This window comes from Cetorhinus maximus, chromosome 19 (assembly GCF_964194155.1).
Source record: "Cetorhinus maximus chromosome 19, sCetMax3.hap1.1, whole genome shotgun sequence".
Taxonomy (NCBI): Eukaryota; Metazoa; Chordata; class Chondrichthyes; order Lamniformes; family Cetorhinidae; genus Cetorhinus; species Cetorhinus maximus.
In genome coordinates, this window is record NC_135897.1 from 89108190 (window position 1) to 89133150 (window position 24961).

Below are 24961 nucleotides of genomic sequence, written 5' to 3' on the forward strand. Positions count from 1 at the left end.
AGTGAAGTAAATTTATTTACAGCTTTGTACTAATTTACGTTGTTAGTGTGTTCAACAGGTTGATGTGATGCACTTAGTGTGTTGGTGAAGAGATCTAGCATGCTTCCCGCTTTTTTTGTGCTTTTCATTTTTGACCTACATAGCTGGGTAGCAGCAATGCGAAAAGGGGAGCTGAATGCGCAAGCCTCTCCCTATCAGTACACAGCCTCTCCATTGGCAAGTCCTCAGCTGTGCTTCCTGATGGAGGCACACGGAAACTGGGTCCCTCGTGGCCCCAGGCTAAGGCTTCAGAGGAACTCAGAGGAGGTTTGGTCCTTAGACATGCAGTGTGCAGGCCCACTGGCATTTGGATACTCTGGCACTCGCAAACCAAACTCCCAGCTCAGGGCGAATATCTCTGCTACCTTGTGGATACTGTGGGAGAGTTGAAAGCTAATGGAGGAAACACTGATATAAAAAAAAACCTGGAGTGGAGCCCAAAAGTGGACTGATGTCTAAATATGTCATCTTTCCATCAATTCCTGCAACCAAGCTGGCACTAAATGTGGTGCTTTGTATTCCTTTAGCCCCAACTGGGGAGATCGAGAAGAGGACCCTGATGTTTGGACAGCCCACGCAGGGAAAGTGCTCAGAGGAAACTCGTGAGCCGGGCGTAAACTTCGCCGGACGTGACTCTCTTAACAGCATTCTCAACACGCGCAGCCACCCCAGCGCTGACTGTGGTACAAATCACTCCCTGGTATGCCCCACAGTTAGGATGCAACCCTTGAAGCTTTTTCATGCAAAGCAGAATGGCCTTCCTTGTATCAACATCAGCCATACTGCCTACCCAGACCTGAACCAACAGTCCCTCACCTTGATTGAACGGGCACTTTCTGGTATTTCCACAAAGAGTGCAGAAGCAAAGTCAAACATATTTCCAGACACCATCTACAGTGCCACTCTCTCAAGATCTGGGAAGCAAGAGCAGAAAACACTTGACTGATTTGTGGTTAACATCACTGTAATGTAATCTGTCATTGAAGCCAAGTGATCTGCTCTCATTAATTACATGAGCGATCTGGGAGAGAAGACTCTGAATGCACTAAGAGTTGCATGAAGTAAAGTCCAGCAGCCTGCTAGGCGCTGTGCCAATGGCTACTGGTTACAACTCTGCCAGAATATCCAGATGTCCTTTGACATGGAATGCTAGGGACACATATGATGGGAACAAAACAGCAATAGGTCCATTAGCAAAGACAAGGGCTCCATTGAAAACAAAGGCAGGGAGGTCATCACCAACTGCAATAAACAGTTGGAGGGATGGGTGGAACACTACCTTGTTATGTTCTAGGGAGAACACGGTCACCAAGAAAGCTCTGGACACCATAGTAAGCCTGCCTATCATGGAAGAGCTAGAACCCACAGTGGAGAAGCTTAGCAAAGCTACTTACTCACCTGCCATGACAAAGCTCCAGGTGCTGATGCCTTACCGGCTAAACTCATCAAGCACGGGAAACCGGCATTCCTGCCTCATCTGCATGAACTTCTTTGTCTCTGCTGAAGGGAGGGGGCTGTCTCCCAGGATATGTGTGTTGCAAAGATTGTGACCCTGTACAAGAACAAGAGACACCACAGCGATCGCAACAACTATCGGATGATGGCCGTTAACCCAAAGACCTTATGTGCAGTGAGATGGCCACCGGGTCACGACTTGCTGCATATCTATATCACTGATACAAGAACACCTCCAAGCGAGATATTAAGGTGACGGACATTGACACAAACAACTGGGAGATAGTCGCCGATGGCTGTGGCTGACTGTTGGGAGCAGCATTGGAAGAGGCAAGGAGAAATGGAAAGCTCAGCTGGCCGAGAAGAAGGCTCAGAGAAAACAGTGGCCCTTGAATCCTGCACCTCCTCAGCCCATTGCCTTCAGCTGCAGCAAATGCAGCAAAGATTTTCATGCCAGAGTGGGGCTCCTGAGCCACACCAGGCAATGTTTAATGCAGAATTGACCACCACTGGGCAAACCATCGTCTCACAATTTGGAAGACTGCCAAGATACTTATTTTTGAGAATAATTGAAAATTATCATCTTACAATTAATGATATTTGCTGTTGATATTATTGTAAATTATTATTATTTGTTGGGCTGGAATTCCAAATCAAAGAGTGGAATATGTGGAGACACAATGTCAGGGTGTAGTGGTGCTAATTGGGAGGATGAAAGTTTATTCTCTGCCAGAGTCGGAGAATGACGGATTGGTATTCCAGTGTGGGAGGATGCTGGTTTGGTATTCCCCAGAGCAAGAGAATACTGGTTTGGTATTTCCAAACTGAAAGAATACTGGTTTGATATTTCCAGAGTGGGAGAATATTGGTTTGGTATTTCCAAACTGGAAGAATACTGGTTTGATATTTCCAGAGTGGGAGAATACTGGCTTGGTATTCCTAGAGTGGGGTCTTGTGTTGCAGTGGTAGAATCCCTATCTTTGGGTCAGAAGCTCTGGGTTCAAATCCCACGCCAGGGCTTGATGGCCACAGAAAGTGTGTTCACAATGTGGCGGAACAGGTTGATTATCAGCCTGTACATCCTTCCAATTTGCCTGATGGCAGGCAATAAAAGTAGGAGAGTTTTCTTGTCAACCATAAAGCAAGCCACTGCAATACTTTGACAAGCATAATCATGGACCAATCCAATGGAAGTCCATGATCGCCAATGCCTTCTTTGGGCATGGTACCTGAAGGAGGAGGAGGGAGAATACTGGCTTGATATTCCCATTGCAGAGGGATGCTGGCTTGTATTTCTAGAGTGGGAGAATACTTGTTTGTATTCCCCGTGTAGGAGAATGCAGGCTTGGTATTCCCAGAGTGGGAGAATACTGGTTTGATATTCCCATTGTAGGGGAATGCTAGTTTTTATTTCCCTATTTCTGTTTCAGATGTGAGCTATACTGAAATAAAAACAGAAAATACCAGCAGGTCTGGCAGCATATGTGGAGAGAGAAACAGAGTTAACTTTTTGATTCCAATTTTACTCTTCTTTGGAACTATAGTGACTCAGGAGCAATATTTCAAATATTCCTCTGATCTTCACCAGTGCACATTGCCACGTGATAAATGAAAGCTGGGCACCCTGGTCTGATTTGTTTTAGTGACTGGGGGAGAAAATTAATTAATTCCCATTTTCAGGCAGCAGTAGAAAATTTATCTTGCATTATTCAGGAGTAGAAGCTTAATGTTCCCTGAAAATAAGATGGAAACAAATGTAAGACGACAAGCAGCTGGTGGCTGTGGGGTTGGTTAGTGATGAAAAAAATTACTGTACTTGTTTCCATGACAGCTCCAACAGGACAAGTCTCAGTGCCATAAGGTTGATGCTGCCAATGGCACAGGTTTCTATTTTATACCCAATAACAGAGCCTCCATTTTTCTGTGAGCAAACAAGCAATGACTGCAAACACATTATTGTTTTGCAAAAACTCAGAGGTGGAAATTCCGTGTATGTGAAGGTTCCCTTGTCAGTGGTAGTAAGGGATGGGCCAAAACTGAAAACTAGAATCGGTTTGCAAGCCTTGTGATTGTTGCTAAAATCATGAAAAATCAGTATCTCCTCGCTTTGCAATCTTCAAAGTGGTGGAGTTTTCTTTGCTTATTGCTCCAGTAGGAGAATTGCTACAGCTGTCTTCTACACCAAGAGCAAGTAAATCAATCACGTGTTTGCACCATTCTCAGGGTGGAATTGGTGTGCAGTTCTCTGTGTCATTTTAGATGGTCATTTTTGCCACAGCCATTGGTGTCCCCCCCCCACCCCCCCCCCGCCCCTTCATGCATTGAATATTGTGCAATCAGCTTCACATTTCCTTGAATAAGTGCTTGCTGTAATTCCCCCTGCAGAATAAGTTGCCGATATGTATGGCAATGTTGATTCACTGCAAGTATTCAAAGGGAACTGGACAAGTTCTTGCAAATGCAAGATATCTGGAGTTACAAGCGAGTTTGTGGAATAGTGATACCGGGCACTATGGTCTCTTAGTGTTTGCTTGACTGCCAGCGAAGGCTGGAGAGGAATTTCCCTGAGATTTTATTTCATGCATCGGCCAGAGATATTTTCTTTCCTTCTGTTGCCTCTCCTTTCTGCCGGTACTGTATGTGAAGAACAAAGGCCGGGATTTTCCGGCCTTGTCGTGGTGGGACTCGCCGCAGGAGATTCGGCAGCCCAGCCAAAAGTCCATTGACTTTCGGCGGGACCAGATGACCCTGGCAGTGGGTGGGGCCAGAAAATCCCACCATAATTCACATGCATAACCTCAACCTCAATTCCCCATTCACCAACAGCCCCACACTCCTTACCTTCCTTCACCAACAGCCCCACACTCCTTACCTTCCTTCCCCTCTTAGCCACAGCACAAAAATAAAACCCAACAGCAAATAAACATTTCAAGCCAAATTTAGAAATTAACTTCTGCCATATTTCATACAAAAATAACCCATTCCATTAGTGCCTGTCTTTTGTGTTCCTTTGCCTGGCCTGGTGCTCCTACATTGTGCTACCCAGTGGTTGCAACAAGGCTGGTGGAAGGCTGTTGATTTTCAATGGGCGATACAGTACTGCAGATGGACTCAGAGCATGCCCTTGGGCAACTCTGGGCCTTGAAGGCCCGACTTCAGATTCCACCATCTTGGCATGGATGGCAGAAATCGGGGCTGGCAACAAGAGCACTAGCAGAATGGCAGGGGTGAGAAGATGAATGCTGTCATCCTGAGAGAGGGCAGCAGGTTCATGGTCCATAGAGGCATTGCCACTCCCTCAGCAACCCTTGTAATCTATCGGAGGACCGATTGCTGGATTTCTGTGAGTGCTTGCGGGCAATATCAAGGACCATGGAAGACAGATTAGCATGGAGGACATCTTTGAGCGTTGGTATCCAGAACCATAATGGCAGCATTCTGAACTTCCACTGCAACGCCCAGACATTGTGTGACTGCTGCTTGTGCTACGTTAGAAGCTGAAACATTGGCCATGTGGTGCTGCATTATGGTTGGTGCCACAAGTGTTGGAGTTGGCCACTACTTTCATACTGGAAAGGATGGGCCCCAAGCTCTGTGCAAAGCCCTGTGCCAGGTTGGTGCTGCACTCCTCCATGCTCCTCGAAATTGACCACAAGCTTTCTGGTAGGCCTGCCAATGCTCCAAGCATTTCAAAGTGCATATCCATCAATTTTTTTCTGTAGCCTGGCCCATCAAAGTTCTCATCTGAGCCCTCTGCAGCATTGCCCATTTGGGACTTTGCACTCTGGCGAGCAGCCCTCTACGCTGGCTGGAATACACTGGTACCTGGTATCTCACTATCTGCAAAGACCACCTCTATGCCATCCTCTAAATTACATGACATGTCATTGTAGAACTAATGGTTGCGAGCGTGAAATTGATTGACAGTGCATCTTCAACAGCACTACCTTCCTACTCTTCCACTGGGAAGATTGCCATTCTTGGCCGTCTGAAATGAAAAAAGGACAAGGGTTAGGTTGTGGTGAAGGCAAAAGAGAAAGTAATAAGCACATGCTTACACCATCTTTAGTTTGGAAAGCAAAAGAGATTGTGGGATTCGAGAAGGAGGATTAGGCATGAGGATACTGTCATGTTCTATTGTCTCAGCTCCACCAGCGGCCACGGCCTGAGCACTGCCCTTTTCATAATGGCCAAGCATAGATGCGTAGCTCTCTGCGCCAGCTAGTTCCTGCTGACTATGGTTGTGTGCCACCTTCTCCTACAGGAGAGAGGGAAATGTGTCAGTGAGTGTCGTGTAATATGTTTGGCCGACGTGACTGTTATGACCAGCTGGCAGTCTGCGCAAGATATGAGATGAGCACAGGCCAGGAATAAAATTTGTGCCCATGTGGTGTAGCTACTGAGCCATAGGGTTGTTTGGGGGAGGGGGTGCAGGGAGGGGGAGAAAAAAAAAGTGCTTATATAGTGCCTTTCACTATATCAGGGTGTCCTAAAGTGCTTTACAACCGATAAAATACTTGGAAGCGTAGTCACTGTTATTATGTAGGAAACATGGTGACCAATTTGTGCACAGCAAGCTTCCACAAACAGTTTGATAATGACCCAATGATACGTTTTGGTGATGATGGTTGAGGGATAATTATTGACCAGGTCACTGGGGAGAAAGTCCCTGTGATTTTTAGAATAATGCCCTAGGATTTTATATGTTCATCTGAGAGGGCAGGCAGGCCCTTGGTTTAACATCTAATATGAAGAATGCCACCTCTGATGGTGAAGCATTCTCTCATTGTTGCACTGGGAAGAACAGCTTAGATTTTGTACTTTACATCTCAAGAACTCCAACTCAAGCCCTTCTGACTCCGAGGCTACCAAATGAACCAAGGTTGACACGATTCATGATGGAGGATGGGGATGTTGAGAAAGGAGGAGATGGGACACATTCTGTACTGTTGTAGTGAATGCGTCTTTTAAAGTCTGATGAGGTTTTTCTGTATCTTGTTCAATGCAGGTGATCCAGCAAGCTTTGCACCGACAGCCCAGCACCGCAGCCCAGTATCTGCAGCAGATGTATGCAGCACAGCAGCAGCACCTAATGCTGCAGACCGCAGCTCTCCAACAGCAGCACCTGAGCAGCACACAGCTGCAGAGCCTGGCAGCTGTCCAACAGGTGAGATGTCGTGGATCAACAGTCAAGGAGCAATATCCTAGGTAGAATTAGATTGGTGGAGAAGGACGAAAATAAAACTTTATTCTGGGCAGAAATGGTCTGAAGTCTTGGACAGTCAACCAAGTCAGAGATTTTGCATCTCGCACCAACCTTTCACTTCAATTCCCTTATTTAGTCAGATACGTGCTTTCAATTGTTTTGGCAAGGTCCACATGAATTATAATTGCTCAGGCTGATCTGCGTAGTGACACTGTAAATTCTAAAATAATGGGGGCCTGCATAACACTGTAAAATTGTGAGATTAATTCAGGTGTCCTTTGTACACCTATCCTGATTAAAGTCAACAGAAATGGAGATCAGAAAGAACATATAATGGATATCTGCATTGATACCGCCTGTTTTAAACTGTCGGCCAAAGTCAGAAAGACCTTCGATGTGTTTGTGGTTTAGCACGAAATTGTGATCAGGAGAATTCATAGAAATCATAAAACCATAGAAATATACAGCATGGAAGGAGGCCATTTGGGCCAACATGTCTGTGATGGCTGACAACTAGTCATCCAGCCTAATCCCACCTTCCACTTCTTGGTCCGTAGCCTTGTCGCTTATGGCACTTCAAATGCACGCCCAAGTACTTTTTAAATGCTTCACAAAAATATTTATAATGTTGCTACACATTACTACGAGATGAATACTTAGTGCCTGATTTTAACTCTTGTATGTGGGTGGGTTCTGAATGGGTTAATGCTGGGCCCTAATTAGTCTCTGGAGCTGGGAGCTAGATACTCCCTGAACTGAGTAACTGTGTTGCCTTGGTGCACAGTTGACTAGCTTCATCCTCCATCTGTAGCCCCTCCCTCTTATAACTTAGAAAATGTATAACAGATTGACAGGTGTGATCTTGTCAGTCTTTTTTCTTTGGCATTTGATTGGCTGAAAGCTCAATTTCAGCTCTTAGTCAATCCACTGACGACTAATTTCCAAAATTAAATGCAAAGTAGGATGAAGGAGATAGAGGAAATAAAGACAAGTTAAAGGGGCAAACAAGGAAATAAAATTTAAAATAGAATGGAAGCGTCTTTTTCGGCTGCTGCCAGCACCTGCATGCCTCAGGCCTTAATTGCGTCACTCTGTGCCACCTCAGGCTATGTGAGAAATCTCTGCATGCTGCTTGGCCTTGAGTTGAACTTTCTGCCACACACCTGCTGCATTTTTTTTCCATTTGCGCTCTCTCTCTCTCTCTCTCTCTCTCTCTCTGTCTCTCCCCCGTTGCCATCAGAGTTATAGTCTGTGCTTTTACCACTTCGATGCTTGACTGAGTATCTCTCTGGATGCCTAGCAACTCAGTGAAAGGCATGGGGCACGTTAACTGCGCAAAGATTCAGGCTGCCACCACAATACTCCTGCCCACTCTAAACACTATCAACTCCCCTTAAATTCCTTCACTACCTTGCCTCAGTGTAGCTTAGAGGTCTCCTCCAGCCTTTTACACGCACTGTATGCTCCCCTACACGCTCTGCTTCATCTGTGGAGAAATACTCATTCAAAAACTACCCCTTCTGTTCCTTGAGATTGCTTTGCCATATCACTGTGCTTTCAAAGTCCTCCCCGCAACCCTTCTCTTTAATGAGCCTTCAGATTCCCCCTCACCCTCCCTGCATATTTTTCCCTCCATGGCTGTTCAGGAAGCACTTTCTCACACAATGGGCAGTAGAAATTTGGAACTCTGTTCCCTACATTTTGGTCGATTGTCACTCTCAAGGCTGAGAATTTGTTGGGATACGGCATCAAGAGTTATACAATAAAGGTATATAAATGGAATTGAGGTCTAATAGCATGGTGGAATAGGTACAATAGGCTGAATTGCCCCCTTCACTTCTTAAAGTTCTTAAAACAGTTAGCCCCAGGGAGATGAGGGAATCCCATGGCTTCACTGGCAAGCTGAGAGTTGAAGCCAACGTTTTGACAGATGGAAGCAGAATTGGCTGAAATTTGTTGAGACTCATGCATGTTCGTTGTTGCTTGCCTTTAGAATAAGCAGATCCTTGTTTCACTCTGAGCTTTGCTAAATGGGACATCATCAGGACAGCTACATTAATATGGTAATTTGAGAGCTATTAAATTTTGCTATACCTTGCTGATGATATTTATATTCCAGTTGAATTTGGAGAAGGGATCAACTAAGTGGGGTGAGTTATGAATAGATAGGGCCCCCGAGCCAGGTGCCCCATCCCCAGTCTTGGCCGCTGGGTTCTTTTCATGCACTGTGCAATTATCTGATTATTCTTCATACTCCATTTTCAGGCAGGTGGGCGTCAGTCTTCTTCACCTACAGGGAGCATCAGCCAGCAATCAAGTGTGTCACAGACCTCAGTGAGTCACCAGTAACCCTCTTGATATCTTAGTGCTATTACTAATGCAGTTTTTACCAATCTTCTTGAACTCACCTTTACAGAGCAAGCAGCTGAACAAAGGCAGTGCCAGATGTGACTGGATTCGTATGAAATGTCTGTGGCTGTGATTTTACAAGAGGTGTCGATACCTGTTTTATTTTCTCAGTGGTTGATGCAGCCATTAGAATTGCAAGTGCTTTAAAGGGGCCACCCCAAGATCCGGTTCTCCCATTGGGGAATGGATCAGGGAAAATTGCTGCTTCCCACAAAACACTCCTTGCAAACTCAGATTCCCTCTGGAGGCGCAGGATCGTGAATTCGCCTCTTACAAGTTGCGTACTCATATGGCACGGCAGTTTCTGGGCTCGGGTTACATGCAGAAAAATTTGGTCAGACTGTTGTTCTTTAACTGAGCAACTTTTCTTTTGAACTGCACCAAGCACATGTTTCCCAGACATTCTGTTTCAGTGTCCCTCCACAAATATACTTCCCCCTTCCTGAGTTTACAGGGAGGTCACACTGATTTCTTATTTTCATTTTTCTTACTCTTATTTTCTCATTTTTCTTGTTACAGGAGATTCATTTTTAATGCTATTACTCAATTGTTTTGAATGATTTACCTTTACCCTCTCTCCGCTTACTAGGAGCTATGGAGGCCTTGCATACCCAGCCAAGGGTGGCAGGGAGATGCCCTTTGCCCAGGGCTGGTACTGCTCTGCAACTTAAGAAATGTGAGACTGACCTGGGTTAATTTGCTCTGATTTTACCCATCCCTCTGATTATATTGTTATCATTCAGCCCAGCTGAGATTAGGTACTCACAGTACAGGGATTTGTAGGATGTGCCCAGCAGAGTTCTGTTGAAGTAATACAGTCCCTGGCAGAGCAATTGGGTTAGAACTTTAATTTGCTTCAGCTTATATTGATGCTGTTTTAGTTTGGATTCTGGCAGACATGTGAGCTGATTCCTGCTGCTCACACCACTCAATCCAATTCCTTCTTCCTGGCATTGAACTTGTTTCCCTATGGTACTACAGTGACTAATGCTTCATAAGCTGTAAGGTGCTCTGGGATATCCTGAGGCTGTGAAAGTTATTAAATGTATAGCGGTCTTTCTTTGTAGACTCAAAATATCTAGGTTTGCGATTTTCTTGTCAGGGTTACAAACAATGGTGGTGAAGACCCTCCGATTCATCCAGCATGTCCCTCACAAACTGATGCCTTTACATCACAATCGATAGAGCCAGACACTGTGGCCAGGATTTTTCGGCCCTGCCATGGCGAGATCCGGCGCGGGGGATGCTGCGGGCCAGCCAAAGGTCCATTGACTTTTGGCAGGACGGAAAGATCCTGGTGGTGGGCGGGGCCAGAAAATCCCAGCTTATGATGGCCTATGAGAGCCGAAAAACCCAAGACCATTGAAGAGGATCAGAATCTGGGAAATCTTTCTCTGACCCTCTTTAGGTGATCAACACGAATCCATTAGAGCCCTCTGGCCCTGAATACTGTTATGCGTTACGTACCTTTTATGTAAGATGTGTTCTGCCCAGCTGAAACAGGCCCATCTCTCCCTTGAAGATTTGGATCTCTCTTGGTGCAGTTAACAGGTGCACTCCGCAACTACAAGAAAACTGCAACACTTTCCCAAATCTCCCTGTCTGAATCCTTTCACTTTGGTCCTCTCTCTGGACACACCACCAAGGCAACCCTGACCAAAGTCACCAACCTTTGTGACTACAGCTGTGATGCTTTATTCCTTCTAGTGCCCCTTGACATCTCTCCAGTGCCAAATACTGTCTGATCACAATGTGTTCATTCATTACCTTCCCTCAGTGCTGTTGCATCGTTTTACACCTATTTGTCCCAAGTCTACCAGTGCATGCCCAGCAATTGTTTGTGCCCAGCCTGTGTACGGTCAGCGCTTCAGTTCCCCAAGGATCCAGTCCTGGCTCCAATCAGCTTCTGCCCTGCCACACTAATGAAATGTCACAAATGCTGTCCCCTGTAACTGTGAACTCTCCCTTCCTGGCCTCTCTGCAGCCTTTGACATTGTTGGTCACACCATTCTCCTTCAGCACCGCACCTCCATTGTCCAGTTCAGAGAGCTGTCCTTGCTTGCTTCCACTCTTAACTAACCAATCATAGCTGCAGCATCGCCAGCAATGGATTCTCTTCACGGCCCATGCCAGAAACACTACAAGCTTATCATTCTTGGTATCCCCTCCCTGCCTACTTATTGAAGCTGATCCAGTTGGCATGTAATCCCATCATTCTATTCAAACAACCTTAGCAACTCATCCATTAATAAGAGCACTTACTTTCACGTAGTGAAACAACATTCATTTCAATAGAATTGCATAGAATTTACAGTACAGAAAAAGGCCATTCAGCTCAACAGGACTATGCCAGCGTATATACTGCATATGAGCTTCCTCTCACCCATCTCCATCTAACCCTATCAGCATATTCTCTTATCCCTTTCTTCCTCATGTACTTATCCAGCTTCTCCTTAAATGCATCTGTGCTACTCACCTCAAACACTTCCCACGGTGGCAAGTTCCACGTTCCAATCACTCTTTCAGCAAATAAGCTCCTCTGAATTCCGTATTAAATTTCATAGTGACTGTCTATATTTATGACCCCAAGTTCTGCTCTCCCCTCAAATGGAAATGTCTTATTTATGTCTATCCTGTCATAATTTTGCTGACTCTATTGAGTCAACTCTCATTTCTGGAGCAGAGAGACCCAATCTAATCAATCTTTCCCGAACTGGCAGAATCTCTTTGTCCACTGTGGCTCTTGCGTCCGAGTCATAAGGTTCTGAGTTCAAGTTCCACTCCAGGGCTTTAATACAAAAATCTAAGCTGACACTTCAGTGCAGTACTGAGGGAGTGCTGCACTGTTGGAGGTGCCATCTTTCAGATGAGATGTCAAACCAAGGCCTCATTTGCCTTCTTGGACAGATGTATAAGATCCCATGGCACTATTTTGAAGAAGAGCAGGTGAGTTATCCCCCATGTCCTGGCCAATAATTATCCCTCAGTCGCCCTTACAAAAAAACAAATTATCTGCTCGTTAACACATTGCTGTTTGTGGGAGTTTGTTTGAACAAATTGGCTGCTGTGTTTCCTCTACATTCCAACAGTGACTACATTTCAAAAATACTCCACTGGCTGTAAAGTGCTTTGAGATGTCTGGCAGTCATGCAAAGCATTATATAAATGCAAGTCTTCTTTCTATTTTTTTCTAATTTCTGGTATCATCCTTCTAAATCTTATTGTGCATCACTGGCAAGACTGCATTTGTTGCCATTTGTTCCCCTATATACTTTTTGTAATATGGAGACCAGGACTGTACTCTCTGACAGGTATCAAAATATAGTTTGCCTTTTCTAACAAAATGTTTTTGTTGTTAGGTAACTCCATTATCTTTGAAACAAATTAAGTTCAGAAACTGTGTGAATAATGTTCTATTTTGGTTCTGTGTGCATTACCGCACTCAACCTTTAATAGACCTTTGGGTCCCTGTTGTGCAGATTAACCTCTCGGCGTCTCCTTCTGCTACTCAGCTGATAAGCCGTGCTCAGACCTCCAGCACTTCAGGCAGTGGGATCACCCAGCAAGCCATGCTTCTCGGCAACACCACTCCCACCCTCACAGCAAGCCAGGCGCAGATGTACCTCAGGGCCCAAATGGTAAGTTGTGCAGCAGAGGAATGGCAGTGCAACAAGATAAAAAGTGGAATTTGGAACACCCCATTAATCAATGAACCCATGTTGTCAAGCATGCAGGCAGCCTTTAATACTACAACCTTTATTCCCAGTTTCTATCGCTTTGCCAATGGTGGTTGTGCCCTCAGCTGCTTTGTCCCTCAGCTCTGGAATTCCCTATCTAAACCTCTTCTCTACTACCTCTCTCTCTTTTAATACACTCCTTAACAACTATCTCTTTTGCCCAAGCTTGTGGTTATATGTCTGAATATCTCCTTACGTGGCTCAGTGTCAGATTTTGTTTGGTAACACTCCTGTAATGTTCCTTGGTAAGCTTTACTAATTAAAGAAGCTATATAAATGTAAGTTGTTATCATTAAAAAGCCCGTCCTTGACAAAAGCATATCTGATAAACCTCTCCTTGTTTGACTACAAATATAAGAGACAATTGCTATCCAAAGTAAGATTGTCTCTTTCATCTCTTAGCAGCCTTAAAACTTCCTGCCTGTAGAGAAGTTGTTTTATTTCCCTTTACAGTTTTGGCTAATTTTTTTCTCATGCTCCCTCTCAAGTTCCTTTAATTTAACCTCTAGTGCCTCTTTTTTATTGTTCGTCTTTGCCCTGGTTATACATTTTTTTGTTACCCGCCCTGTAAGCACTTTTTGTTTTAAGTTCAATCGAATCTCCTGTATATTTATGAAATCCCAGTTTTCAGTATTTCCTGAGAGAATCAAGGGATATGGGGACAATGCAGGCAAGTGGAATTGAGGTAGAAGATCAGTCATGATCTGATTGAATGAATGGTGAAGCAGGCTTGAGGGGTCGAATGGCCTTCTCCTGATTTTTTTAATGCTCTTATTCCTTAATGGAATACATTTCACTTGTTCCATCGCTTTAAATAAGCTGCAAGTAATAACTGAATAGAAAAGGCAGTGGGCTGCATTTTACGTGCTCCTGCCGGATGTGCTTTCGGCAAGGGAACCTCACCAGCTTCCCGCTCGCCCGTGAGCTCACCCCCATAATACGAGGGGTGGGTGCATGCCGAAGTCAGCAGCCTGCTCGCCATATTTAAATAAATAATCAAGGGTTAATTGAGCTTGCCAACAAGCCAACTGACACCAATAATACGGACTCGAAACGTTAACTGTGTTCCTCTCCACAGACGCTGTCAGACCTGCTGAGTTTTTCCAGCTATTTTTGTTTTTGTTTCAGATTTCCAGCATCTGCAGTATTTTGCTTTTACCTTGACCCCAATAATATACTGCCCACACCATAAAATGTTTGGTTTAAAAAAAAAATTTCAGAGGGTGGGAAGGAATCCTTGATTCTCTCAGGAAATACTGAAAACTGGGATTTCATAAATATACAGGAGGTTCGATAGAACTTAAAACAAAAAGTGCTTGCGGGGCGGGTAACAAAAAAATGTATAACCAGGGCAAACATGAACAATAAAAAAGAGGTTCTAGAGGTTAAATTAAAGGAACTTAAGAGGGAGCATGAGAAAAAAATTAGCCAAAACTGTAAAGGGGGTACCCTTTGCGGATTGGGGACCAACCCCCCCACCTCCCTAAGATAGACCCCCCCTTTCTACATACCCACCTTGTTCCATTAAACACAACACCTCCACCCCCACCATCCCTCCTCCCTAGACTGCCTAAATGCTCCCTGATCAAAACCCCAGACTTGCCTGGCTCTGGCATCCACGGTCCTCCTTCTTGTTCCTCGTTGCAGTCCCAGCAGTGCCCACTAATGCGCTCTTGGCGCTGCCAGGACTGATGGAGCTGCTGGCCAGTCAGATTTTTTTTTTTTTTTGTAAAAATATACTTTATTCATAAAATATCTTCAATCACATTCCAAACCATTTCAAAAACAAGATTACAAGGGTACAATCCAGGTTAAACTTTTACAAAATGTATCACCAGGTGCATCAGTACAAACAATATTACAATCATTTACAGCCTTTCATTTTGATCTGTACAGCCCGAGGGGCTCTAAACAGTTCCCAGTCTCTCGGTGCGCTGTGGTAGAAAGGTCTTAGACAGCGACCCTTCCCCATTGCGCCTTTGCGGCAGCTGCCCCAAGCTTTAGTGCGTCCCTCAGCACGTAGTCCTGGACTTTGGATTGTGCCAGTCCGCAACAATCGGTCGGGGACAACTCTTTGTGCTGGAAGACCAACAAGTTTCGGGCAGACCAAAGCGCCTCTTTCACCGAGTTGATGATCCTCCAGCTGCAGTCGATGTTTGTCTCGGTGTGTGTCCCTGGGAACAGCCCGTAGAGCACAGAGTCCTGTGTCACAGAACTGCTCGGGATGAACCTCGACAGCAACCACTGCATCTCTCTCCAGACTTTCTTTGCAAAGGCACAATCCACAAGGAGGTGAACAACGGTCTCCTCCCCACCACAGCCACCTCGAGGGCATCGTGCAGAGGGGGTGAGACTCCTGGCGTGTAGGAAGGATCTGACGGGGAGGGCCTTTCTCACCACCAGCCAAGCTACGTCTTGGTGCTTGTTGGAAAGTTCTGGCGATGAGGCATTCTGCCAAATGACTTTGACAGTCTGCTCGGGGAACCATCCCACAGGGTCCACCCTCTCCTTATCCCTCAGGGCCTCTAGGACGTTACGTGCTGACCACTGCCTGATGGACTTGTGGTCAAAGGTGTTTTTCTGCATAAATTTTTCCACCAGGGACAGGTGGTACGGCACGGTCCAACTACTTGGAGCGTTCCGCGGCAGCGTGGCCAGACCCATCCTTCGCAACACCGGGGACAGGTAGAACCTCAGCACGTAGTGACACTTGGTGTTTGCGTACTGAGGGTCTACGCACCGCTTGATGCAGCCGCACACAAAGGTGGCCATCAGTATGAGGGCGATGTTGGGCACGTTTTTTCCCCCTTTATCTAGAGGCTTGTACATCGCGTCCCTGCAGACACGATCCATTTTCGACCTCCAGATAAAGCGGAAGATGGCTCGAGTGATCGCCATCGCGCAGGAGTGTGGAATGGGCCAGACCTGCGCCACGTACAGCAACAGCGAGAGTACCTCACACCTGATGACCAGGTTCTTACCCGCAATGGAGAGGGAGCGTCGCTCCCACATGCCCAGTTTCCTTTTCACCATAGCCACTCGCTCCTTCCAGTTTCTAACGCATGCCCCGGTCCCTCCGAACCATATCCCCAGCACCTTCAGGCCGTCAGCCCTGACAGTGAAGGGGACAAAGGCCTGGCTACTTGGTAGATTTTTGTTGGGTAAAGGTATCAAAGTATATGAAGTAAAGGCAGGTAAATGGGATAGAGATGCAGATCAGCCATAATCTAAAAGAATGCTGGAACAGTTTCAAGGGGCTGAATGGCCTATTCTGGTTCCTGTGCACATATCTGATCACAGAGTGTAAGATATCCTTCATTTAATGTCTCTGATGTGCGCTTCCCTGGACATGGATAATGAGTGGGAAATCCTGGCTAATTCCCCTTTGCCATTGAATCCAACAGTCACACTTCTACTGTTGTTCCAATTGAGAGCAGTTAACACAGATCCTGGGACCTTCCTGGTCTCTGTGTTTTAGATATTTGGTGGATAAACTTACTGAGCAGGAGCCTGTGGGATTAAAAGATGTCTCTAAATGCAAGTATTATTCATTGTGTTATCTCACAAATCCTTTAATACTTTCCTTAGATCAGTGATGTCCAAAACTACACCTCTTGACCTTATGCAGCCCACAATAATTCCGCCGTTGAAGCCCATGCAGCTCGGTTTTATTTGTGTTTATATTTTATGTTGACTGGACTGGTTTGCCTAGTTTAGATTTTGTGGGTCTGGAAGTTTGGAGGGAGCTATTCTTAGGGCAGTCTTCTGGTTGGCGTGCGGGGGCAGGCCCGACACACCGACGCGTAAAATGACGTGCAATGACGTCAGCTGCGTGCCCACTGAAATGGAAATGGCCTATTAAGGCCATTAAGTAATCAATTGAGAACGCTGCCTGTCCAACCTTAAGGTTAGCGGGCAGGCGGAAAGCCCAAGCGGCCTTCGCGTTTTTCAGGAAACCTCATCCATGAGCAGGATGAGGTTTCCCGAAGCTTTTATTTAAAAAAAAAAATTAATTTTTATAAATATAAAAACATGCCCCCACTCATGTGACACAGTCACATGAGGGGACATGTTTAAATAAATTTCAAAATCAATTCTTTTTATTATTTTAATATCCATTCAATCTCCCTGAGGCAGCTCCCTGCATGCGTGAAAGAGTGCTGACCCCGACCCTCCCTCCTCCCCCCGCCCGCACAAGGAGCATTGAGTGCTACCGGCCGCTTATTACGCTGGGCGGGCCTTAATTAGCCCCGCCCCCGCCTGCTCCCGCCCAGCCTGCCCACCATAGGAAAAATCCTGGCCTTTGTTGTTGCTCATTGGCCAGAAAAAAAATAATCTTGAATCAGAACACCATGCTGCATTCGTGTCAGCAACTTCAAATGTATGGAAATTAATGGGAACACTGACTGGGAATTGGTACCTAGTGTGTCACTATAACTTCACCAGAATGAATGGAGTTCCTATCACCTTCTGTGGCAGGTCTTGGCCATGAATTTAAAATTTCCGGTCCACATTGTCCAAATTGGAGCAGTGGCCACTCCTTCACTATAGATGAGTTACTGTCAATGTTACAATATGTAAATCCAGGCCAATATGTATCCTGTAATACTCCATTGTACACACTCGGGGTCCAGAGGATAAAGATCCTGGGCAGCCCAGCTGTAGAAACCAGCTATATATAATCAGTATTATCCTTCCATCAAGGGCTAGCATCAAGAGACGTCCTCTGTACCTGGTCATAGAGTTAGTATGCCACTGTAAGAGACCATTCGCACCATCGAGTCCATGCCATGATTTAGGCAAAGCAGCCTGAGAAAAACAGTGTTCGACTTGTGTAGATGTTCTTGATTCTCACGTCTTTGTACTGCTCTTTCTCTGATCTCTCTGTCTCTGCAGCTGATTTTCACTCCCACTGCTACTGTAGCTACTGTCCAGCCAGATATTCCTGCCGCCTCCTCTTCCTCTTCCTCAGTGTCTACATCCACACAGGTGAGTTATTTCTGACTGATATCCCCAAACTCAGGGAGCCAAAGAAACTCAACGAAATGTTATTTGCAAGGTTCATCTTATGCATACCGCTACTGATGTTAAGAGTTTTGTCATTTTCAAAATTTTTAAACATACATGTATGTCTTCAGGGATAAATTCCACCTATTTACTTGGTGAGGTTCTTTGCTGCCGAGTTACTTCCACAATGTGAATGTACTAAAGCCCTCATTAGGAAGGTTGACACCATCCAGGTCAAAGCAGCCTGCTTGATCGACACTCCATCCACCACCTTAAACATTCACTCCCTCCACCACCGACGCACAGTGGCTGCAGTGTGTACAATCTGCAAGATGCACTGCAGCAACTCACCTAGGCTTCTTTGACAACACTTTCCAAACTAACGACCCTTACCACCTAGAAAGACCAGTGCAGCAAGTGCATGGGAACAACACCAGCTCCAGGATTCCCTCCCAAGTAACACATTAGCTCGACTTAGAGGCACGTCAGCCATTCCTTCACTGCCAAAATTAGGCACTGTGATGTAGTGAAAACACTGGTCTTTAGAAGGTGCATAGCTTGGAGTGAAGCTTATTTCTGTTTGCTATTAGGAGCACTGGATGCCACTCTTTCTGTGAGGCTGATGTAGTAGCATCACTGCACTGGGACATCACAACAACCCCTGTATTTGATGAAACAACAATGTGCTTCTGTGCTAGCTTATCACTAAAATGTTTTGCACTCCCTAAATCCGGTCAACCTATTTTGAAGGTTAAATGAGCAACTTCAGTGATCATAGACATTTACAGCACAGATGGAGGCCATTCAGCCCATTCTGCTGGATCTTTGAAGGAGTTATCCAATTAGTTCCACTGCCCTTTGCTCTTTCCCCAAAGCCCTGAAATTTTTCCTTTGCAAGTATGTTACTGACCTGAACTCAGGAAGACAGAGTGTAATTTCAAAGATGACACATAACTAGGAAATGTAGTAAACACCAGACTTCAGGTGGACATAGACAGGCAGGTGAAACGGGCAGACGCATGTTAGATTGAAATTAAAACAGCGAAGCGATGGGGTACATTATTGTGGGAAGAATGAGGAGAGGCAGTATAATTTAAAAGAGGGTGCAGGAATCAAGAATATATGTACCTAAATCTTTGAAGGTGGCAGAACAAGTTGAGAAGGCTGTTAAAAATGCTTATAGGATTCTTGGCTTAGATAGAATAGAATACAAAAAGCAAGGAGTTATACCAGCCCTCTATAAATGATGGTTAGGCCTCAGGTGAGGTATTTTTGTGTCTATTCTGGGCACCAATTCTTAGGAAGGATGTCAAGGACCTTAAAGAGGGTGCTGAAGAGGCTTAGAGTCAGAAAGTTTTACAGCACAGAAAGAGGCCCTTTGGTCCATCATGTCCCCGCCAGTAATCAAACCCCTATCTACTCTAATCCCATTGGCACTTGGCCTGTAGCCTTGTATGCTATAGCATTTGAAGTGTTCATCTCAAAACTTCTGAAATGTTGTGAAGGTTTCTGCCTCTACCGCCCTTTCAGGCAGTGAGTTCCAGATACCCCCAGTCTCTGGGTGAAAAGATTTTTCCTCAAATCCCCTCTAAACCTCCTGCCACTGACCTTAAATCTATGCCCCCTGATTATTGACCCATCCACTAAGGGGAAAAGTTTCTTCCTATCTACCCTACCTATACCCATCATAATTTTGTACACCTTAATCAGATCCCCCTCAGCCTTCTCTGCTCTAAGGAAAAGAACCCCAACCTATCTAGTCTCTCTTCATAGCTGAAACGCTCCAGCCCAGGCAACAGCCTGGTGAATCTCCTCTGCACCCTCTGCAATCACATCCTTCCTATAGTGTGGCGACCAGAAATGCACACAGTACTCCAGATGTGGCCTAACGCTTTATATAGCTCCATCATAACCTCCCTGCTTTTGTATTCAGTGCCTTGACTAATAGAGGCAAGTGCCCCATATGCCTTCTTAACCACCTTATCTACGTGTCCTGCTACCTTCAAAGATCTATGGACAAGGCACACCAAGGTCCCTCTGATCCTCTGATGCATGTTGAAGCAAAAACATATAACCTGATTCGAAACCTGACTGCCCCGAACATGCCCAGTTCTAAATCGTACAGTGAGTTAGTGGAACTTGTGAAATCGCACTTTCAGCCCAAACCGTCTGTGATCATGCAGCGCTTCAAGTTTAATTTGAGAGTTTGGACCCCGGGAGAGTCCATTGCAACCTTTGTGGCGAATCTGAAACAGTTAACCGAATACTGTGAGTTTGGGGATGCCTTGAATGATATGCTGTGGGACAGACTTGTATGTGGAGTCGAGGACAATGCCACACAGCGCCACTTGCCAGCTGAATCCAACATCCATTTCAAGCGTGCCATTCCTCTCAGTATGGATAGTGCCAAGAAAGACTCGCAGTTTTTGAAGCATGTGGATAATGGCGCCGCGCACCATGTTGGGTGGGAACCTGCCGCTGAGAGTGGCGCAAGAAACAGAACAGCAGATTTTAAACGCAATTCTATGCCCGCTGCATGAAGACTTAGGAAGCCTAATGGTAACACGTCAGCTAAAAAGATACGCATTTGCTACAGATGTGGAGGAAATCATGGAGGAGACGTTGGTAGGTTCAAAAAGGCAGAATTCAATTATTGCCACAGGAAAGGACACCTGGTTAGGCAATGCAGAACAAAGGATAGGTAAACAGCACAACAACAAACGAATCTGATTGAGCTAACTCTTACAACAAAGGCTGAGGCTGCTACTCCTGATGTATACTCTCTGTATCATGTGACTGCTGTTAATTCTGAGCCCATTACAGTGACAGAGCAAGTGAACTGGTGGATACGGGTGCTTGAACTAATGTTGTTGGGGAACACACATTCAAGTACCTCAGTGAAGGGAGTCAGCCACTAACATTGGAGCAGACCTTTCCCAAGCTGAGAACTTACACTGGAGAATCCATTCAGGTCAATGGCATTTAAAAAAAATTCTTTCATGGGATGTGGGCTTCGCTGGCTGGTCCTGTATTTATTGCCCATCCCTAGTTGCCTTTGAGAAGGTGATGGTGAGCTGCCTTCTTGAACCACTGCAGTCCGTGTGGTGTTGGTACACACACACTGTTGTTGGGAAGGGAGTTCCAGGATTTTAACCCAGTGACAGTGAAGGAACGGCGATATATTTCCAAGCCAGGATGGTGAGTGACTTGGAGGGGAACTTCCAGGTGGTGGTGTTCCCATCTGTCTGCTGCCCTGATCCTTCTAGATGGTAGTGATTGTGGGTTTGGAAGGTGCTGTCGAAGGACCCTTGGTGAATTCCTGTAGTGCATCTTGTAGATGGTACACACTGCTGATACTGTGCATCGGCGGTGGAGGGAGTGAATGTTTGTGGATGTGGTGCCAATCAAACGGGCTGCTTTGCTCTGGATGGTGTCAAGCTTCTTGAGTGTTGTGGGAGTTGCACTCATCCAGGCAAGTGGGGAGTATTCTATCACACTCCTGGCTTGTGCCTTGTAGATGGTGGACAGGCTTTGGGGAGTCAGGATGTGAGTCACTCGTCGCAGGATTCCTAGCCTCTGATCTGCTCTTGTAGCCACAATATTTATGTGACTATTCCAGTTTAGTTTCTGGTTAATGGTAATCCCCCCGGATGTTGATAGCAGGGGTTTCAGTGATGGTAATGCCATTGAACGGCAAGGGCGATGGTTGGATTCTCTCTTGTTGGAGATGGTCATTGCCTGACACTTGTGTCTGGGAAGAGCGTCCTCTGTAGTCACCGTCGCCGTGAAGCAGTCTGGAAAAACTGTCGTCTGTAGTCACCGTCGCCGTGAAGCAGTCTGGGAAGAGTGTTCTCTGCAGTCACTGTCGCCAAGTGAAAAAAAACAAAGTGACATCACAGGAAGATCATAAGTTCATTGATTTGTAAGTAACTGCTAGTTTGACTACCTAGTCTAAGTTGATTTCAGATTAAAGGTGACTACTGGGGCCCAGGATCGGAGGCCTAACATTTCAGCTTCAACTCAGCAGAGAGAGCAAGTTCCAGTTGATTTTAAAAAGTGTATTTTGAATCTCTATTCTAACTTGCTTTCTGATTAAAGGTAAATAGGAGAAATATTTTACAGATTGATAAACTAAAGACCAGTAGGAAATTTAAAAACAAATTGAAAAACTAAATAAAATAGAGATGCAGGGCCAGGCGATGTGTTGTAGCTGCATGATGTGGGAGCTGATGGACCCCATTGTGGTTCCTAGTGACCACATGTTGGTTGCTCGAGGAACTCTGGCTCAGAGTTGATGAGCTGGAGTCTGAGCTTCAGATACTGCAACGCATCAGGGAGGGGGAGAGTTACCTGGACGCTGTGTTTCAGGAGACAGTCACACCCCTTAGATTAACTATTTTAAATTTGGCCAGTGGTCAGGGACAGGATGGTGAGATTATGCGTGAGGCAGGTGGAGGGATCCAGGAAGTAGTACTGCAGGAGCCTCAGCCCTTGACCTTATCCAACAGGTTCGAGATTCTTGCTCCCTGTGTGGATGAAAGCTGGGACTGTAGGGAGGATGAGCAAACTGACCATAGCACCGTGGTACAGGGAGCCATTCAAGTGGGGGGAGAAAAGAAAAATGTAGTGGTAATCGGGGATAGTATAGTTAGGGGAATAGATACTGTTCTCTGTAGCCGGGATCGAGAGTCCCGAAGGCTGTGTTGCCTACCTGGTGCCAAGGTTAAGGATATCTCATCTGGGCTGCAGAGGAATTTGGAGTGGTAGGGGAAAGATCCAGTTGTCATGGTCCATGTAGGTACCAACGATGTAGGTAGAACGAGGAAAGAGGTTCCGCTGAGGGAATACGAACAGCTAGGGGCAAAATTAAAAAACAGAACCAAAAAGGTAATAATCCCCGGATTACTCCCTGAGCCACGAGCTAATTGGCACAAGGCCAATAAGATTAAAGAGGTCAATGCGTGGCTCAACGATTGGTGTGGGAGAAATTAGTTCGAATTCATGGGACATTAGCACCAGTAGTGGGGAAAGAGGGAGCTATTCCATTTGGATGGGCTCCACTTGAATTATGCTGGGACCAGTGTCCTGGCGAATCGCATAACTCGGGTTGTAGATAGGAGTTTAAACTAAATATTTGGGTGGAGGGTTCAGTTGCATGGAAATATAAAAAATCAAAGTTTAAGGAGAGGGTAAGAGTGCAGGTTAGTGATGAGGCTGATTGTTACCAAAAAGTGAGAGGAAGGGCCAGAGTGTGTGAACGCCATATTGCACCAAAGAATCATATAAGAGGAGGGAAAATTAACAATAGGGCAAACTTATAGGCTTTGTACCTGAATGCGCGGAGTATTTGGAATAAAGCTAATGAGTTAACAGCGCAGTAAAAGATAAATAGATATGATTTAGTGGCGTTTACTGAGACGTGGTTACAGGGAGAACAAGTTTGGGAGTTGAATATCCAAGGGTACTCAGTGTTTCGGAAGGATAGGCACGAAGGAAATGGAGGTGGTGTAGCTTTGTTAGTAAAGGAAGAGATCATTGCTATAGTGAGGAATGAGAAAGGCACTGGAGAGCAAGATGTAGAGTCAGTCTGGGTAGAAATAAGAAATAGCAAGGGAAAGAAGTCCCTGGTGGGAGTAATCTATAGGTCCCCAAACAGTCGTTCAGCAGTAGGGCACAGTGTAAACCAGGAAATACTAGGAGCATGTAAAAAAGGCATGGCAATAATCATGGGTGATTTTAATATGCATTTAGACTGGACTAATGAAATTGGCAAGGGTAGCGTCGAGGGAGAGTTCATAGAGTGTATTAGAGATTGTTTCTTGGAGCAATATGTTGTGGAACCAACCAGAGAGCAGGCTAAAACAAAAACTGAAACAGAAATACCTGGAAAAACTCAGCAGGTCTGGCAGCAATGGCGGAGAAGAGCACAGTTGATGTTTCAAGTCCTCATGACCCTTCAACAGATGGATGAGGCAACTGAAGATGGTTGGGCCGAGGACACTACCCTGAGGAACTCCTGCAGTGATGACCTGGAGCTGAGATGACTGACCTCCAACAACTATAACCATCTCCCTTTGTGCTAGGTATGACTCCAACCAGCGGAAAGTTTTCCCCCTGATTCCCATTGACTCCAGTTTTCCTGGGGCCCTTGGTGCCACACTCGGTCAAATGCTGCCTTGATGTCAAGGTCAGTTGCTCTCAACTCACCTCGGGAGTTCAGCTCTTTTGTCCATGTTTGAACCAAGGCTGTAATGAGGTCAGGTGCTGAGTGGCTATGGCGGAACTCAAATTGGGTGTCAATGAGCAGGTTATTGCTAAGCAAGTGCCGCTTGATAGCACTGTCGATGACCCTTCCATTATTTTACTGATGATGGAGAGTAGACTGATGGGGTGGTAATTGGCTGGGCTGGATTTGTCCTGCTTTTTGTGTACAGGACAAACCTGGACAATTTCCTACTTAGTTGGGTAGATGCCAGTGTTGTAGCTGTACTGGAACAACTTGGCCAGGGGTGCGGCAAGTTCTGGAGCCTAAGTCTTCTGTACTATTGCTGGAATATTATCAGGCTCCACAGCCTTTGCAGTGTCCAGTGCCTTCAGCCGTTCCTTGATATCACTTGGAATGAATCGAATTGACTGAAGACTGGCATCTGTGATGCTGGGGACCTCCAGAGGAGGCCGAGATGGATCATCCACTCGGCCCTTCTGGCTGAAGATTGTAGCATATGCTTCAACCTTATCTTTTGCACTGATGATTTTGTTCTGGGCTCCTTCATCATTGAGGATGGAGATATTTGTGGAACCTCCTCCTGCAGTGAGCTGTTTAATTGTCCACCACCATTCACGACTGGATGTGGCAGGACTGCAGAGTTTTATCTGATCCGTTGGTTGTGGGATCGCTTAGCTCTGTCTATCACTTGTTGCTTATGCTTTTTGGCACACAAGTAGTCCTGTGTTGTAGCTTCACCAGGTTGACACCTCATTTTTAGGTATGCCTGGTGCTGTTCCTGGCATGCCCTCCTGCACTCTTCATTGAGCCAGGGTTGATCCCCTGGCTTGATGGTAATGGTAATAGCATTGTGGGGATATGCCGGGCCATGAGGTTACAGAT

At 45.6% G+C, this 24961-nt stretch overlaps 1 protein-coding gene across 4 annotated transcripts in view; it reads left to right on the plus strand.

The window, feature by feature from the left end:
- The window catches only part of phc3a (polyhomeotic homolog 3a), a 106712-nt gene that overhangs the window by 19695 nt on the left and 62056 nt on the right, over window positions 1-24961 (plus strand). For 3 of the 4 annotated variants that reach the window (XR_013579636.1, XM_078564344.1, XM_078564347.1), the window contains exons 3-6: window positions 6503-6661; window positions 8966-9034; window positions 12589-12747; window positions 17743-17835. Coding sequence is in view for 3 of the 4 variants with exons in the window: in XM_078564344.1 (XP_078420470.1) it covers window positions 6503-6661; window positions 8966-9034; window positions 12589-12747; window positions 17743-17835 (480 nt within the window). In the remaining variant the exon portion in view is untranslated. The remainder of the gene's footprint in view (window positions 1-6502; window positions 6662-8965; window positions 9035-12588; window positions 12748-17742; window positions 17836-24961) is intronic. The other variant, XM_078564346.1, reaches the window with a different exon arrangement.